The 17352-nt window shown below is 43.4% G+C and overlaps 1 protein-coding gene across 3 annotated transcripts in view; it reads right to left on the minus strand.

The window, feature by feature from the left end:
* The window catches only part of WDR19 (WD repeat domain 19), a 410737-nt gene that overhangs the window by 336877 nt on the left and 56508 nt on the right, over window positions 1-17352 (minus strand). For all 3 annotated transcript variants that reach the window (XM_029589326.1, XM_029589343.1, XM_029589335.1), the window contains exon 6: window positions 3654-3769. In XM_029589326.1, the coding sequence (XP_029445186.1) occupies window positions 3654-3769 (116 nt within the window). The remainder of the gene's footprint in view (window positions 1-3653; window positions 3770-17352) is intronic.

Consider the following 17352-nt stretch of genomic DNA (forward strand, 5'->3'; position numbering starts at 1 on the left):
CATGTGAGTTAGCAACTTTCTGATTTGCATCCCGGATTGCCACGATGTACTTAGCTCCCAATTTGCATTTAACTATATGAGCCAACAGCTTCCCATCCTTGTTGCCATATTGAAAAAGCTGAAGTTTATAACAGAACATAGATCTGACCGTGCGTTGATGGAGTTCAGAGCCGCCAGTGAAGTTAAAAAATCCATCCTGGCTGTCTCAGAACACCCACTCGCCATACACCGGCGGTCCTGACGAACCTGGCGCTCCAGTTTTAACACCCTAGCATCCATGAGCTAAATAGGCAATGATCTCGCCCCGAAGGACCACCTTGCTCGTCTCCCAGAAAAGAGACGGAGCGTCCACATGTTCCTCGTTATTTTGCTGAAAGTCATCCCTACGCTATTGCAAAAATTCCTGAAACTTCTTGTCCTTAGCAAGGTAAGCCAGAAAGCGCCAGAGGTGTTGTCCCTGCTCCCCGCCCCCCCCCCCCATCCTCCAATGGAGGTCCACTCATATCAATGTGTGGTCTGATACTGCCAAGGGACCAATCTCTGCAGCAGTGACTTGAGAAAACAAGATGGGTGACAGCAACAAATAATCGATATGTGATTGTGAGGCATGTGCTAGCGAAACATGAGTATAGTCTCTGTCTGTTGGGTGAAGAACCCGCCAGACATCCAACAGGTCAAAATGTTTGCAAAGCTTTGGGACACCTTTATACTTTGCCACCCTCTCAGACGGGCATGGTTCGATTTATCCAACTGGGGATCACTGACAATATTTAGGTCACCACCCAGGATTAAAGGGACCAAAGTCTCCTCCCCCTGGCTCTTACATAAATAACAAAAAAAATCCAGCATCATATTGGTTCGGAGCATAAATGTTGCAGATGGTAATTGGCTTAGCGCCCACTCGGATCACAAATTGTTGCTGTATGATGGAAGAACAGAGATTTAGCAATTAATACAGCCACCCCCACTTTATGTGAGCCTGAGGATGCCCAAAATAGATCACCTACCCACCATTTGCAAAGTTTATTATGTTCGATGTCATTAAGATGAGTTTCTTGGAGCATTGCTAAATCTGCCCGGTGTCTCTTTAACATGCTTAATACCTTTTGCCTCTTATTGGGTGATCCTAACCCACATACATTCCATGAAATAATACGTAACCCCTGCTTAATAGACATTATTCTGAAGCCATAATGGTGTGAACTCGAACCTTTCCTCTACCCAAGAGGAACACCTTCCCAGCCTAGGGTGGCCCTCGTACTTCAAAACGTAAAATCTATGAAATATGAGTACAGTGAAAACACACCATTTATTATCTTCACATTACAATTCCCCAACTGACCTATAGACGTACTGCCCCAAAATCCCCCTACCCTGGCCTCAGCCCCACCCCCACCCCCCTCCTGTGCCTCAAACTTAGGCTATGAACCCTGTCCATCCCTCCCATCCTTCCTTCCTCCAGATACCCCTCCTATCTCTCTTTAGGCCTAGCGCCCAAACTCTGAGGTCACCAATATAACGCTTAGAGCCCCCGTCCCCCGCCTCCCCAATATCGTGAAACAGTACACACTAAACACCAACATTATAGCCCTATCCCTGCAACATAAGGACTAAATCTACTTTATTTGACTCATCCTACTTAGTATCACTACAATACTATTAGGAGGAATCACAGAAAGCAGGATTTTTCTTTTTTTTCAAAGCGCCCTTGAGTGTGGCATACCTTTACACCAGCCCAGGGCTGGCATAAATTTTGCTGCATTGTAATGGGCACATTGGCTGTGTGGGAAATTTTTTGCGACATGGGGATTAGCTAATAGCCTCATCTACATGGAATTTACATGTGATGAGCGCTATTAACCATGCGGTAATTTGGAATCATGTTTTGGAAGCACTAATCCCCATATTGCATCAGGGGTTATAGAAACATGTCCAAAACGTGCATCCAATCACGTGTTACACCATGCTCTAGCTGCTGCGCATGGTATTGATTCGGCCCCTAAGTCTATGTCTATTGCATAGATAGTTAAATTTTAATCATAAATTATAAATGTAGGACTTTTTATATATTTATGGCTTCTCCTTCTCTGATTATGTAAAAATTAAATCAGTAAAAGATTTTTAAAAATAAAATTTACAATGAAACAAAAGATAGTCATTTCTGATTTAATTTGAGATTCTTTCCCTTCTTAGCTCACTTATCCTCCGCAATTCCCAAGTCAAAGTTCATATACACTGACCCAGTAGCATATCTTAAAAACTAAAGCCAATCAACAATTTTAAGCATCATTTTTGTTCTCAGTGACCCAGATTTAGTTCGGTAGGACTATATTAATTTCAGAAGCATTTTGGCTGTAGACCAGTAAACTCAGGAAAAGACTCTGGCAGGAATGTGCTGCGTGAAGATTTTGAAATGGCGAACATTCTTATCGAAAACGCCACCTCAGGAGCCACCACTTCAGAAACCTCCAAACGGCCCATGTGTGCTGAGAAAGTAGAGAGCGTAAGAACTCCACCGCATTCATGCTGACTGCCCCAGGGGCCTCAGAAACCACCTTGGAGGAATTGCTGCTCTGCTCGCACATGGAGCAGATGGAGTCAGCAGTGGTGCCTGCATGCCAGCTCCCACCATGCATGCACTTCTGACCACATTCTGTAGCCATGCTGCATGTCACAGTAAGAGTTCTCCACAGAAAAAAGCACAGCCAAACTCTTACAGACTGAGGCCATCTTTTCATCACTCTCCAACCCAATATCAACTTACCCTCCTCCATGCCTTGCTGGATCCACTAGGCTCCAAATGAGATATCTTTTCCTCCCCTCTTTTTAAATGTATATATTTTCTTTGTTTGTAACTTTATTGAAAGCAACAAAGGAGGGTGGAGGAGAGACAGACTCCAACAGATCCTCCTGAGCTACAAGAAGCTCCCACCCCCAGATTCTAACAAGCTTTCTCTGGAGAAGAAAATACCTATATAGGGCTTACTGAATTAGTTAAGAGCCTGGACCAGAATTCCAAAAACAATTATCTTCAACAGAACTGCCCAAAATACTACTTCACCACAGAAACTAAACCCTAAGAGCTACTGATCCTGTCACAACAATCAGTATATCCTATTATCTGCTAGAGACAGAAAATATTAGCTTTGGTCTGGACTTCACCATAGTAACTATTAGTGATGATGTCATAGAAAAAGCTGTGTTCTCTACCCTCTTCTGCCAGTGGGAGGGAATAAACCCAAAGATCTGGACTGGAATAGCAACATGATAAGGAAATTAGAATTATACACTCGTGGGGAGAACTTCAACCTCCTCAACTTTTTCAGATCTACCAATGTGTCCCTGTAAATATGATCTGAAGTATATACAGCTATTTTTAAGAAAGACCACCTTTCCCTCTGGCTGTAGTCCGTCATGTCCAGACTATACAAATAGCACTCTCTGCCAGCAAATTCAAATTATTTCTTGTTCAAAATGTTATTGTCCAGTCTAATCTTCCCCTTAGGCCAATAAAGTCACCAGTAATGATCAAAGTGAACCTCAGCTTTCCCCTCCCCCTATACAATCTCTTTTGGGCTCCATATGTCTTCACCCTCACTTGCTAATTTTCAGCTATTGGCAAAGCGTCTCCATTTGACATGTTCTGGCATTACCTGTCTGATAGTATCGCCTTCCTGGTTGCTGATAGTTATCATTTTATCTTCACTACCCAATGCAAGCAGATTCTGAGAGCTCCAACATCCACAGGTGATCTGTTTAGTGTGTTTACCTACAAAATGTAAATATAGGTGCATTACACCACAAGAACAAATAGGATAATTAATATTCAAATGTCTTGCGTTCTGAAAAGTTATGTTAAAACTCACAATATACTAAAGTTCCAGATTATAAAGCAACATTACTATTTACATTCTGCAAAATATCAATCTAACACTAGGTTTTCTCCGTCAACAAGCAGGGCTGAATTAGCCATGACATGCTGGTGACATCATCCAACAGACCATTCTTTCTTAGCTAATAGAGCTTTTGCTCTACTGAGAATGTGCAGAAGTTCTCACATGGGTATTGCAGCATGAGCCCTTCAGCACGGACTTGTACCCTATCTGTCTGGGATTTTTTTTTTAAGTAATCTCACTTACAATCATTAATTATTCTAAATTATTTTCTATTATTAGGCTGCCTCGGCAGCCTCCCAAATAGCAGTTTTCGTGCTAACTTAAAAAAATAATTTTTGTCACAGAAAACATCCAGCACTAAGAAGCCAATCATCAGTGGTTTCAAAGACTGCATATGTAGTAGGAAATGACCATTACTGATGGACATGAGATTTGTTACCAGTGCCTAGAACCAAACCATGATCAGTCCAACTGCTACCTCTATGACCGAATGTATCCATGCTCTCAGATGTCCAGAACTTGGAAGATGGAGGAACTGCGCAAGTTCTGAAGAGCCACAACCGTTCCTCCTCCCAGAGCGGAGCCTCTTCTAACTCCCCACCAGGTGCTGAGTTGAGCAGGAGCTCCTTTAGCATCTGCTAAAACGGTGGCAGCAGGTTCCATAACTGCTCTGGAATTCACCCCCAAGTCATCTATTTCCTGAGAGAGAAGCAGACATGAACGAGCCACCAGAGCACAACAAGAAGCAATCTGTAAAGTTATTGCTACTGCATCAAAGGCTTGTTTAAGAATAGACTCAAGCCATTTATCATGCACATTCTTTAAGGCCTCTCTCCTCCTTCCACTGGGATAGTTGTTTGCTTACAGACAGCGCAGACCATCGCATCCACTTTAGGGAAACGCAAATGTTTCCTCACTGCTAGGTGTATAGGATATAAGCCCTCCAACGCTCAGCCCCCTTTAAAACTTGCTTCTGGGGCGTCCCATTCAAGATCAATCAACTCCTGATGGCATCCATCACTGGAAAATAGCAAGAGGCTTTCAGCAGGGAAATCAGAATCGGATTCTTCTTTGGCTCAGACATAGAGTCTGCTCCACAAACTCCCAGCATTTTCAGGGTGTGGGAAATCAGGGCCAGCAATTCATTTCTTTGAAAGAACCATAACATAGCTGATACAGCTCCAACCCAGGAGGAATTTCACCATCTTCCAAGGAATCCAGGTCCGTCTCTTCGTCCAGGTCATCTGTGATAATAAAATATATTAGGGCCATCTGTTTAGTGGAAATGCACCAAAAGGAGTCCAGGGGGCACTGCTGGCTTGTAAATTAAGGCATTCTGTTGAGCTGTCTCCCTCTAGGTAAGTAGAAGAAATGATGTATCTTTTTAAGTCACAGGCTCCCAGGAAGGGAGTTATAAAATGTAGATCTCTTCAAGGTTAGTTTCCCAGGGCTCTGGGAAATGTTAGAAGTAGCAAATGTTTAAGCAAATGTTTCCCTGTAACCTCGTGACACTAAATCAAAGGAGTGTTTTAATTATTGGGGAGAATAGTATTTAAGAATGGCTGTTTCAATCACAAACTAAGTCAGGCTCTTAGGCCTATGAGAGCTGACTTCCTTATGCGCATAAGAAAGAAATAAGAAATAAAGGCTATTATTCATAAGAAATACACTGTCTATGTTGTCCTCTGTGTCCTTGGTAAACTTTTTTATTGCAGATGGTGCATTGTTCCGGGAATCAAAGAAGGGAGTGCTGGCCTGGCCTGAGCCGGGGGAGAGGACGCCTGGGACAGGACACGCACAGCCATTCCCTCTCTTGATTTGAACAGAATACAGGACACAGGATCCCTGAAGGTATTTTTAATCTTTTTCTCTTTGTTTTTTTGTGCTGTACCATTTGTATTGCACTAACATTGAGACCTTTAAGGGAAATGTGTTTACTCATTATTTTTGCACTCTTAAGTGACTTGTGTGTTCCTATGAATAACAAACCGTTCAGTATTACAAAGGTACCTGATAAAGCCAGTAGCTTAATTGATAGGGCACTGGGTAGTGGCAGCTTGCTGCTTAACGGATAAGGGCGCAAGGCTCCAGCCGGCAACTTAAGAAGAAAACAAACCTGCTGCTTACATGACAGGGCGCAGGGCAGTAAAGCCAGCTGCTAACAAACAGGGCGCTAGGCTTCTGGATAAAAATACCAGGCCCGGTGAACTATAGGGAAATAAAATCCCTAGATTTACAGCCTAAGGTTAATAGGCTGGGACAGTCTGGGCAATCCACATTCAGGGAGACGAATTCTCTGAGATTGTCTAGGACTGGGATACAGGGTAGTGAATTCCCTGGGTATTTAGCCTTGGAAACGGCTAGAATAAGTATGGGAAGTGCACCCCTGCTTATGAAAAAAAAAAAAAAAAAGAAAAGAAAGAAAAGAAAAAAGTGTGGAAAAGGGGATAGCAAACAGAACCTTGATTTCCAGGGAACACTTGCATACTTGGAGTATTTGTGATACAAGAGGAGAGTGTCTGTAATCCGACAAAGGATTGCTACTTGAGAAAAAAATGGGAGATTTGCCCAGCAAAGAAATACCAGAACCAAGGGTCCCTTACAATTCATTTTTACCAAGCACTGTAACAATCTAGAGGGTTTTTTACTATTAAGATGGTTTGTTTAATCTCTGCATTAGCTACAACTCCTGCATACAGGGAAACGGTGTCTTATGATGCAGGCTATTTTTGAGAACTGCCTTTATATCTATTAGGAAAAGTGTTATGCAAGTGTTGCTGCCTATTAACCAAACTTCAAGTCTCTGCTATGGTAGACTGGTTTGAAAGATTTCTTTTTGGTCAAATGCACTATTTCTTTTTATCTACTTTGGGGCGCCCATTGCAGACTATTTTTACTTAAGGAGAACTTATTAAAAGTGATTGTGTAATATTTATCTGTATATTTGTTAATAAATGTGTACTGGAAAAAAAAAACTGCTGAGGAATTAAAATTGTGGGGAAAGGTCACAGTAAGTACTTTAATTTAGTAGAATTCTTTCAGAAAGATTGGTTTCATCAGCCTTCTCTGGCTGGCTAACATGTGGTTAAAAGTTAAGCAGCTATTGAGTTTGTAAACAATAAACTTAAAAAGACCTTACAATAGGCATAGGAGGTATATTGCATTTTGTATTGAAAGTACCTAGTTTGGTTCTTGTTGATTTAAGTTATAAGATTGATTTATGGGTCTGAAGGATGGACAGCGGCTACTTCTCAGCATAACAATTTAACCCCTAAAACATTTCTCTGGTACGTTTGGGATTTCAAATTATGAATTAAGGATTGTGATATATGCAGCAGCTATCTTTTAATTGCAAACACATGTACCAAGGATTTTTAATTGTTTTTAATTGTTTTAACCCCTAATTTTATTGTAACTGTTTTATTGTAACTGTCACTCTCCTTATAATGCTCTTGTTCCAGTTGTTTGAGTTCTCTCTTACCTTGCACACTTTGTTAAATGTAAACCGGTTTGATGTGATTCATGTCATGAAAACCGGTATAGCAAAAATAATAAATAAATAAAATAAATAAATAATTGGAAGAGATTTTTGATTTACAGATGCAGAAATTTATGGGGAACAGGAAAGCTGCAGGCTATACCTTTACTGGTACTCTCTGTTAAGCTTTAAAAGTTTTAGATTTGATATTATATGAGTAGTGCACAACCCATGTACCAGCATGTGGGTTCCAAACTTACAAACACCTTTTTCTTTGTGACCAGGTTAGAAATGTTTCTTAATACTTGTCATTATAGAAAAGAGTAAAGGAGGTGAAGATTTAATAAACTCCTAACTAAGATAGCATTAGAAGAATTAACTATAGCATGGTAATGTAGAGTCTGTAATTAGAGTCAATCACACAAAAATAAGAATTCAGAATTAACCATGACTTACAACATTTATAGTTTATAGTCCCATGCATTCTACCTCACCTGACAGTTATCCCAGAAGGTTAAGATACTTTAGTTTAATGTTCTTTTGTATTGTCTCACCCAGTTTTGCATAAGCCATATTGAAGTAGAAAAATGTTTTCTGCATTCATTAGTTCTTAAAGTATTAAAAGGTAAACTTCAAATGTGTCAATTAAGGTTAGATATTATGTTTTGTTTCACAGTTTTACATAATGCAAAGTCTCAGGTAATCACATTGGAACGCATGACAAAGTATGAACTCCTTTTACAATCAAGGAATATTATCTTTCATCACCCCTGCTACCTTGTTACCAAAAATAATTGATTTAGATGTTCCAGACCATGATTGTGCAATGTTAATGGAATGTGAATTACAACCCCGGGAAGGCTTAAAAGATATCCCTCTCTCTAATGCTGACGCAGTTTATTTTGTACATGTTCCACTCTCCATGATGGTGCAGGCTCGCTGCAGATTGAATGTGCTGTGTGTGTGTCCGGTGGGGGGGTGCTGGAGGCTGGACTTCTCACCGGGGGAGGGGGAATTGTGTCTCACTTGTGGGGCACTGTGGAAGGTAAGAGAGTTTTTGGCAGCGGATGGGGGAGTGATTGGGAGTGGTCCTTTGTTGAAGTTTTGCTGGAAGCTATCTTGTTGCCTCTCGGGCTGGCAGTAGTAAAAGAAAAGGAAAAAAAAAAAAAAAAAACTTGACAAGATAAATCAGCCAAGCATGCAGCCCTGACCAACAGTACAGTAGGAGTTGCAAGATGCCTTTTACTAACGCCCACTCCTCATAAAGAAAACAAAGACTTTACTATTAAAAAATTTGATACAGTGGCAGGCACAGGATAAGGACTACTGGAAATTGTGGGCAAAAGGAGGGGCCACAATCCACAATCAGGGACAAGATCAAATATGGTTCGGCCCAAATGGTGAATGGCGAAGTAGTGGCCCCCCGGCACATACTGCCCCATATCCTACTCACCTTTCACCAGGCATCTCATGCACCTCCTACAGCACTAATAGGCCTGTTCTTTCACCACTGGTGGGAGTTAGTTTCAGCAGTCAGGGCTCTGGCTAATACCATATCTTCTCAGTGTATGCAATGTAACTTGTACAAGGCCTCCAAGGGCTTGATTGTCACTCCTGCACACCTAAAAGCGCCCCCTGGGTCTTTTCCTACAGATCCAGGTTGACTTTATTGAATTACCCCAATATAAAACTTATAAGTATGTACTAACTATGATCTGTAGTTTCTCAGGATAGGGCGAGGCTTTTCCAGTAGTAAGAGATGATGTAACCAATGTTAGGAAGTATTTCTTCACGGAGAGGGTGGTGGATGCCTGGAATGCCCTTCCGGAGGATGTGGTGAAGACCAGAACTGTGAAGGACTTCAAAGGGGCGTGGGATAAACACTGTGGATCCATAAAGTCAAGAGGCCGCCAATGAAGAGTGGGTGACTCGCCAGAATGATGGCTACTGCCTGGAGACAATACCCTTATTCAATAAACGTACACATGCTTACTGTGACTCCAACATCATTCTAGCTTCAACAGCAAGAGGAAATGTGGAATAAAGGATCTGCACTCACAAAGGGGGAGTAGCTGGCTTGTTACGGCGGTTACTACCCCAAACCAAATAAGCCTGTTACTTCAATTTCTATGCAAATACAGCAGAGCTCTCTGCTTCAACGGCAGGGGAGAAGAAAAAAGGGTTCACACTCACAAAGCGGGGAGTAGCTGGCTTGTTACGGCGGTTACTACCCCAAACCAAATGTGCCTGATACTTCACTTTCGATGCATATCCAGCATAGCTCCCTGCTTCAACGGCAGGGGAGAAGAAAAACAACCAATAAGGGCTGTAAAGCATAGTCTGAGTAAAACAAATAAGCATGGGTGTAGCTTGCTTATTGCGGCGGTTACTACCCCTACTACCCCTAACTTATCAGCTAGATATTCACTTGGATGCAGCTCCATCACTGCTTTCTACATTAATGGTGGGGGTGGAAGGGAAATAGAACCAAGAGCTAAGAGAAACAGATAAGTATGAGAGAAAAAAGTGTGTGAAGCTTGCTGGGCAGACTGGATGGGCCATTTGGTCTTCTTCTGCCGTCATTTCTATGTTTCTATGTAATCTCTGTAGCCAAGATTTTACTAAGGGAATTTATTCCAAGATATGGGATTCCAGAGTCAATTGATAGCAATCAGGGGACACATTTTGTAAATGACATAGTTGTATCCTTAAGCAAAGCGTTAGGCATCTCTCTCAGGTTTCACACACCTTACAGACCTCAAGCCTCTGCCCTTATAGAAAACTTCAATGGCAAGCTAAAAACTAAGCTGGGCATTATCATGGCTGCAGCACACTTAACCTGGCTACAAGCTCTCCCTTTAGCTCTAATAGCTTTGTGGGCATCACTCCATTCCAAGACAGGGCTTACCCCATTTGAGATAGTCACTGGACGACCAATGGCTATTGGTCTAATGCTAAAACCCTTCAGTGCTCTTATATTTTCACAAGAGGTATATCTTAACCATTATTTGTTTATGTTGCAGAAAGTTTTGACTTCACACTGGCAGAAAGTACAAGTATCTTTTCCTCCAGTGTACACCGAGAGTGAGTGTACACTGAGAGTGTGAAAACCAGGGGATTTGTTTTGGTTTTTTTTTTAAATTTTTCGGCAAAAGAACTCCTTGGCTCCCAGGTGGAGAGGACCTTATCAGGTATTTTTAACCTCACATTCTGCAGTAAAATTGGAAGGACACCCTACTTGGGTATATCTTTCTCACTGTAAAAAGACTTACAGTACTACAACAGCAGGAAGCTCCGGGACATAGAACTCTCTCACGAGGCTACTGGAACGGACATGACCCTGCTTTTGCTTCTCTGGGCAAACTGCACTGATATGATGACCGTCACCTACAAAAGGTTTACTATTGTGTGGTGAAATATCGTCTGTCTGTCCGCACGATGGAACTTTGTGCATGAATGTTTTGACCATGAACTAAACATGACTGCTCATCTATATAAGGTTTACAACAAGATGGCGGCTCTCCCCGGGGCGCATCCGTCATACTGCGTGGACTATAAGCATCCTCCATGCTTTAACAGGACTCTACTTCTTTGTGACCACAGCAAGAGCAGCCAGTCAGTCTATGCGATACGCCAGCTGTGCCCTATGGAAGCTGAAAAAAAGATTCAAGGAACCTGTCCTACTAGTTATGACGCAACCTCAGGTGTACTGGGAACTATATTCATGGTGAGTACACCCCTTCACCCATGCTTCTGCTTGCCAAGGCTTATATTGAAGAGCAAGGCTGCTCTGTGCTGGGCCTTCCTGTTGTAACTGGAAGGGAACATATCAAAAATCTACTTCACCACCTCTGAGGTAAAAGTGAATGACAGAAGAGTATCAGTTTATAATACCTCAGGACTATGGTTCTTTGCACCGTGGGGAGCAGTAAAGACTATCTTTTCCTCAATATTACTGCTCAGTTTTCTTTTGGATACATTATACCAGTGTCTTCTTTCAACAGAACTGATTTGCCCCTAAGAGGAAGCGCAGTTCACCTACTCGATTTCCAGATGGACTGTGATACTTTCATCGTATTTTGAGGACTATTTTTCCTGGTTTAGGTGTTTTTGAACTTGAAAGTGCTTTAAAAAAAAATCTTTCTGCCACTGTGGAAGTCACTATGAACGAGACAATGAAGATTATGGGACTAATGCAACATGAAATTAAATCTCTTAAGGAAGTAGTTTTAGATAATGGCGCTAGATGTTTTTGGCTTAGGCAGGATGCTAGGACTTTGGGGCCAAAAAAAATGTTGATGATTCTTATAACCATTATAGTGGGGATTTTTTTATTTTATGTGTATCTGCTCAATGCATTGTTATGTTATGCAAGAAAAGCGTTCCTAAAATACTGGTCTCTAAAACACTTGCAGTACCACAGAACGAATCTCCAGATGAAGAGTTTAGCAGATTATGCACTATGAGTGAAAAGTATAACTAATTTTTAAGACAAGCAGCATTGCCCCTGGACAAAAAAAGGAGGGACTGTGATAATAAAATATATTAGGGCCATCTGTTTAGTGGAAATGCACCAAAAGGAGTCCAGGGGGCACTGCTGGCTTGTAAATTAAGGCATTCTGTTGAGCTGTCTCCCTCTAGATAAGTAGAAGAAATGATGTATCTTTTTAAGTCACAGGCTCCCAGGAAGGGAGTTATAAAATGTAGATCTCTTCAAGGTTAGTTAATTTCCCAGGGCTCTGGGAAATGTTAGAAGTAGCAAATGTTTAAGCAAATGTTTCCCTGTAACCTCGTGACACTAAATCAAAGGAGTGTTTTAATTATTGGGGAGAATAGTATTTAAGAATGGCTGTTTCAATCACAAACTAAGTCAGGTTCTTAGGCCTACGAGAGCTGACTTCCTTATGCGCATAAGAAATAAAGGCTATTATTCATAAGAAATACACTGTCTATGTTGTCCTCTGTATCCTTGGTAAACTTTTTTATTGCACATCCGGATCCCTACCAGGAATATCCTTGGTAAGGTGAGGCATGTCTTGTGGTCTTGCGGTATTGGTGGGAGAAGGAGGGATCAACAGTTCAGGTTCCACCCGAACAGAGGCAGGAGAAGCAGCAGACTGCGCCTGCACAAAAGCTTGTATCCCTGGAAAAACTCCAAGAAAAAGCAGTCAGATCCATGCCTAGTCCAGGAGGTAATGGGATGGGCCTGGCTGAAGTTCCTTCTCCTGTGGATGATCCAGTCAATGGAGTACTCAGATCTGGTGTGCTTCCAGATAAGGTTGTAACCAACCCATCATTGAATGGGAGAAGCCAGGCTTAGCAAAGTCCGAGGAGGCCAACTCTCCTTGGGTATCCTCATAGTACTGACATAAGCTAGAATCCAAGTCAGGCTGTGAAGCCCTAATATGGCAAACAGTGCAGAGGGTAAGGCGCTTAGGCTTCTTGGTTACTGTGCCATTGGCGGCAGTAACTGTGCGTATGATTGACTCGCGCTTAGATTTATGTGTCAAAATTTCCAGCGGCTAGATAAAACGGGGCACAACAAGGTGCACGCACAGCCATGTGCACCGCTTTTCTTATATCCCACGGTCTCCAAGTTGTGCACGTAGGAACATGCTCGACGTTATGCACAGCGCGTGTGCGCACAGCACGTGCGCGCACCAACGTCCTATAGAGGGCAACAGGGCACACACCAAAATATGTGCAAAAAGGCACTGCCACGGCCTACCACCTAGAGTGCTGACCAAGCTTAAAGCGGAGCCTAGCCCACCAGGGGCTGCTCAACCCGCTCAGATGCCCAATTCCCCTTACTCCAACGGGAGTGTGAACGACTTCGGTGCGGCACGCTGAGTATGGAGACCAAAGGAAGTCCTGCAGAAAACCCCTCTAATAGTCTCTGAATCAGAAGGTAGAACTTCTTCCGCCTTTTTTTTTTTTTTTAAACTTACCTGGGCTCAGCACTTACCAGCTGATATAGAAACAGTCTCTGGCTGCGGGGGGAGACTGCTTTGGCCATCACAACGCTCAGCTTCCTGCCCCTGCTGCCTTTCAACAGCAAAGTCCATGCCAGGAACTGGCTACCGGACCAAGGCACACCTCTGAGGGATCTCGGAAATCACCTCAGGAATTCTCAACTGAGGGAGGGACCATTAGGTATCACTTCTGGAAAGTGGGGCTCAATTTTCTCCAGTTTAGAATGTAGAATTTCTCCTTCCAAAAGTGCAGCAATCCCCACAGGGAGAGGTTCTTCCACCATCTGTTGGACTCAGATGATATGGAGAATACTAGCGGGCTGAGGTCACTGCAGGGATATATGAACTATGACTTTGCAGCCTTACTCCATCTCCATCTGCTAGCAGGGGAGCATAACCCATTGGTCCTGAGTCCATTTGGCTACACACTAGGAAAGATATTTTATTCAGTCAGTGTATGAAGTGTTCGACATAATGGCCCCGCTCCTCATCAGCCTCCATAGGAACACATCAAATGACTTTGTTAAAGGCCACTGGTTTGTGTGACATTCATAATAAGCTAGCGGATTTACCCAATCTGGGAGATCACCTCTTGGAGGACAAACTCAGGGAAACAGTTGCTTAGATCAAAAAGCAACATGTAGTAGTCCACTCACTCTCAACAGGCTCTGAAATAACTTTGAGGCAGCCCTACTTCATTTTCAAGCAGTCATACTTTCAGAGATGCCCTTTCCAGCAATTCCAGCAGTACTGTGCTCCTCCGTTGCTTCCACAGCATCAGCAACGTTTGGCGTGATACTAGCAGCACCAAAGGCACTATTCAAAAGCAATACAACAGGTCCATCCAAAATCAGGACCAAGTTTTTGACCATTTTCTAGGACCAGCAGTCAACCTCTCTGATAGGGGGGAGAATTCATCTTTGCATGGAGGATGGTGCAAAATCACCAAGAATTGCTGGGTACTCAGGATAGTGGAGTCTGGTTTCCATTTGCATTTCTCCTGACTTCTCACACTTCCCCATTGCTCAGCCTTCAATCCAGATGCATCTCACTCACTCAGCTCTCCCTGGAGGTGGAATTACTCCTCAAGCAGAAGGCGATATAATCTGTCCCATCCTGCCCAATTAACATGCCCAGAGGTTCTACTCCAGCTATTTTCTCATCCCGCAAAAAATCCACGGGATTGAGACCCATCCTGGATTTTAGACGTCTGAACAAGCATCTGCTATAAGCGAATTTCAAGATGAACTCCCTACACACCAATCTACATTTTAACCAGGTTGGGGAGTTGTTGCGTGATCTGGTCTGAAGGATGCATATGCCCACATACCTATCCATCCCTCTTACTGGCACTAAGTACACTTTGTGGTGGGATCATCTCGTTACCAATACCGGGTGCTTCCCTTTGGTCTCTCAGCAGCACCAAAGGGCTTTACCAAATAAAATATAAATATGCTTAAATAAATGCCTAGTTGTGGTAGCAGTGCATCTCCTTCATCAGGGCACCTGTGTTTTCCCTTACCCTGGGCAAGGCTGGTTACGGCAACTTCTCAGAAAGAAGTATTGATCTTCCTGCAGACGACAATTCAGTTCCTACAAGCCCTAGGATTCCAGGTCACACCATGTGGTAAATCAAGCAATTTCGAATGGTAAGATTTACATGTGGAAAGCTGTTGTGATGCTACCAGTAACTGAGAACATCAGTGAGTCTGTGATATGAGACTGACCTGTGAGCAGGCGAATTGGTTACTGGAGTGATAGGTTGAGAAGTATGGGAAAGCATACTTGGCGCGGTCAAGACGTGGGTCTGAGAAACAGTGAATCCCGTCCTGTTGTGGCATAATGAGAGTTTTGGCTATGAAAGGCGTCGAAAGAGACACATGTAAGAGGCCTTTGTTGCAGAGCGAGCAAAGGCGTCCATGGGAACCCATTCCAACACATGTGTAGGGAGGAGAACCTGTCCATCGTATGGTTCGATTCAGACACAGAGGGCAAGTTCGTTTGACCTCAGCGCTAGGAGATTTTGCTCGCTACACATGTAGTCAGAGACCATTCGAGAGGATAGAAATATCTATGGAGAAGGTCTGCTAGTGTGTTCGGTAAGTCTGTTAGATAAGTGGCCCGGGAATGCATGGAGTATGCAAGGGCCGAAGGCTAGAGCTGCGCAACTTCCTGGCAGAGCAGCTAAGAGGTTGTGCATGCTTGTGTGTTGGAATACCACATTGCCACTATGCCATCTGTCTGTTTGCATAAAGGTTTGTAGCAGAGGCAGTATTTTAAGGCATAAAAGGCAAAACTCAAGGCTTGAAGCTCCAGGAAGTTGATGTGAAACTCTGTATGGAGCAGAATAGACGCATATTGGGTTGGGAAGATGTGGATTCGAACTCTTCAACCCCAAGTAAATGCGACCGTGACCAGGACCATCTGAAGATTTGGTTCTAGATCGGTAATATGGATCAGGGACGAAAGTGGTTGAACAGCTTAGAGCCACTGATATTTGAAAATCCACTGAATCTTACTCATAGCCAATCTGGGCATATGAGTGAAGTAGATAGTGAAAAAACCCCATGGCCCATCAATGAAAGAATTGAGGGGCTGAGGCTATGTTGCATGCGCACAGAGATGTATAGGTATTTGATAGGATGTCTGCGCGGTTGTTGGGCAGGAAGCTCGTTGCAACTGTAGTGTCCAGAACTGCTCCATATGGGATTTATGGTAGTTAAACAAAAATCCAAGGTAGTAGATTTATAGTGAGTCGTGGAGAACTTAGAGGTCCTTGCTTGGATTGACTCCTATTAGGCAGTTGTCCATACAAGGAAAAGCGTGAATGATGTTTTGCTCCGTAGAGAAACAGCAGTCACTGCTAGGCATTTGGTGAAATACACAAGTTGTCGAAGTTAGTGCGAATGGCAGAACTTGGCATTGGAATGTTGACGACTCACTATGAAGCACACAGAAAGACTAGAGGAGAGAGGCAACCCACTTACTGCAGTAAGGGAAGCACGGTGACAAGAGACACCATTTTACCTGTCCCTTCTGAAGAAAGTTGTTGACATTTCTGAGGTCCAGGATGGGCGGAGAGCATCTGCTTTCTGTTGAAAGAAGGAATAGTGGGATTAAAAACTCCCCCCCCACCGCCTTGTAGCATCCAGGGGAATGTACCCCAAGTCCTGATACTAAGTGGGATGGCCGCTCTGATATCCAGAAAGATTGAGAGACCAGAAGGCTGTCCAACTGGCGAAGCTGATGTAATCTGGATATCAGCTGGTCTCCTGCGGGAGCATGAGTGGTAAAAGTCTTAACCGCATCTTTGTCTGCTGTGCAAGAAAACGTCGAGAGCTCTCGCCAGGTCTCGAGGTGGGCTTGCAATTGAGGCAGTGTCTGCTGGATCTTGTGTCTAGCAGATCAGCTAATGTATCTGGGACTTCAGGCCGTAATTAGGAACCAGAAGCCAGAGTATCATCGAGTACGGAGTCCTGTTGCTGGCAATAGGAGGACGTCTCGATGCAATCCCAAATTATTGGTAGAGAGGTTCTCTTGGTGTTGTGTCAAACATAGCTGGCAATAGCAATAAGTGACACTAATATGGTTCTTGGAGGAGAATACGACCTAGAACCTTCCGAAACCATGTGGCCCAATTTAGCGACCAGGTCTCGATGGGATTGTTGCTGAAGCGTGATTAGAGTACTTACCGTCCTTCATGGTGGATCATAAAGGATGGTAAGTACAAAGGACGAGTCGGTGAATCTCGGCTCAGTGGATTTTGGGAGGCATCGAGGACAGCCTGAAGGATGCAAACGTCCGGCTCAACTCTGTAAGCTAGTATGGTAGTGCAGCTACAGAGGAGACAGGCTAGGCGTTACTGGTGCCACCACATTATTTTGTGGGGGCTCAGTACCTGGCACCAGTGTCTGTGGGGAACGCCTCGGCTGCAGAGGAGCACAGGACTCATGAACCCCGCTTCGCAACTGGCTCAATGGACATTGACGCCGGTGCGGAATAAGTA

Source organism: Rhinatrema bivittatum, chromosome 1 (assembly GCF_901001135.1).
Source record: "Rhinatrema bivittatum chromosome 1, aRhiBiv1.1, whole genome shotgun sequence".
Taxonomy (NCBI): domain Eukaryota; kingdom Metazoa; phylum Chordata; class Amphibia; order Gymnophiona; family Rhinatrematidae; genus Rhinatrema; species Rhinatrema bivittatum.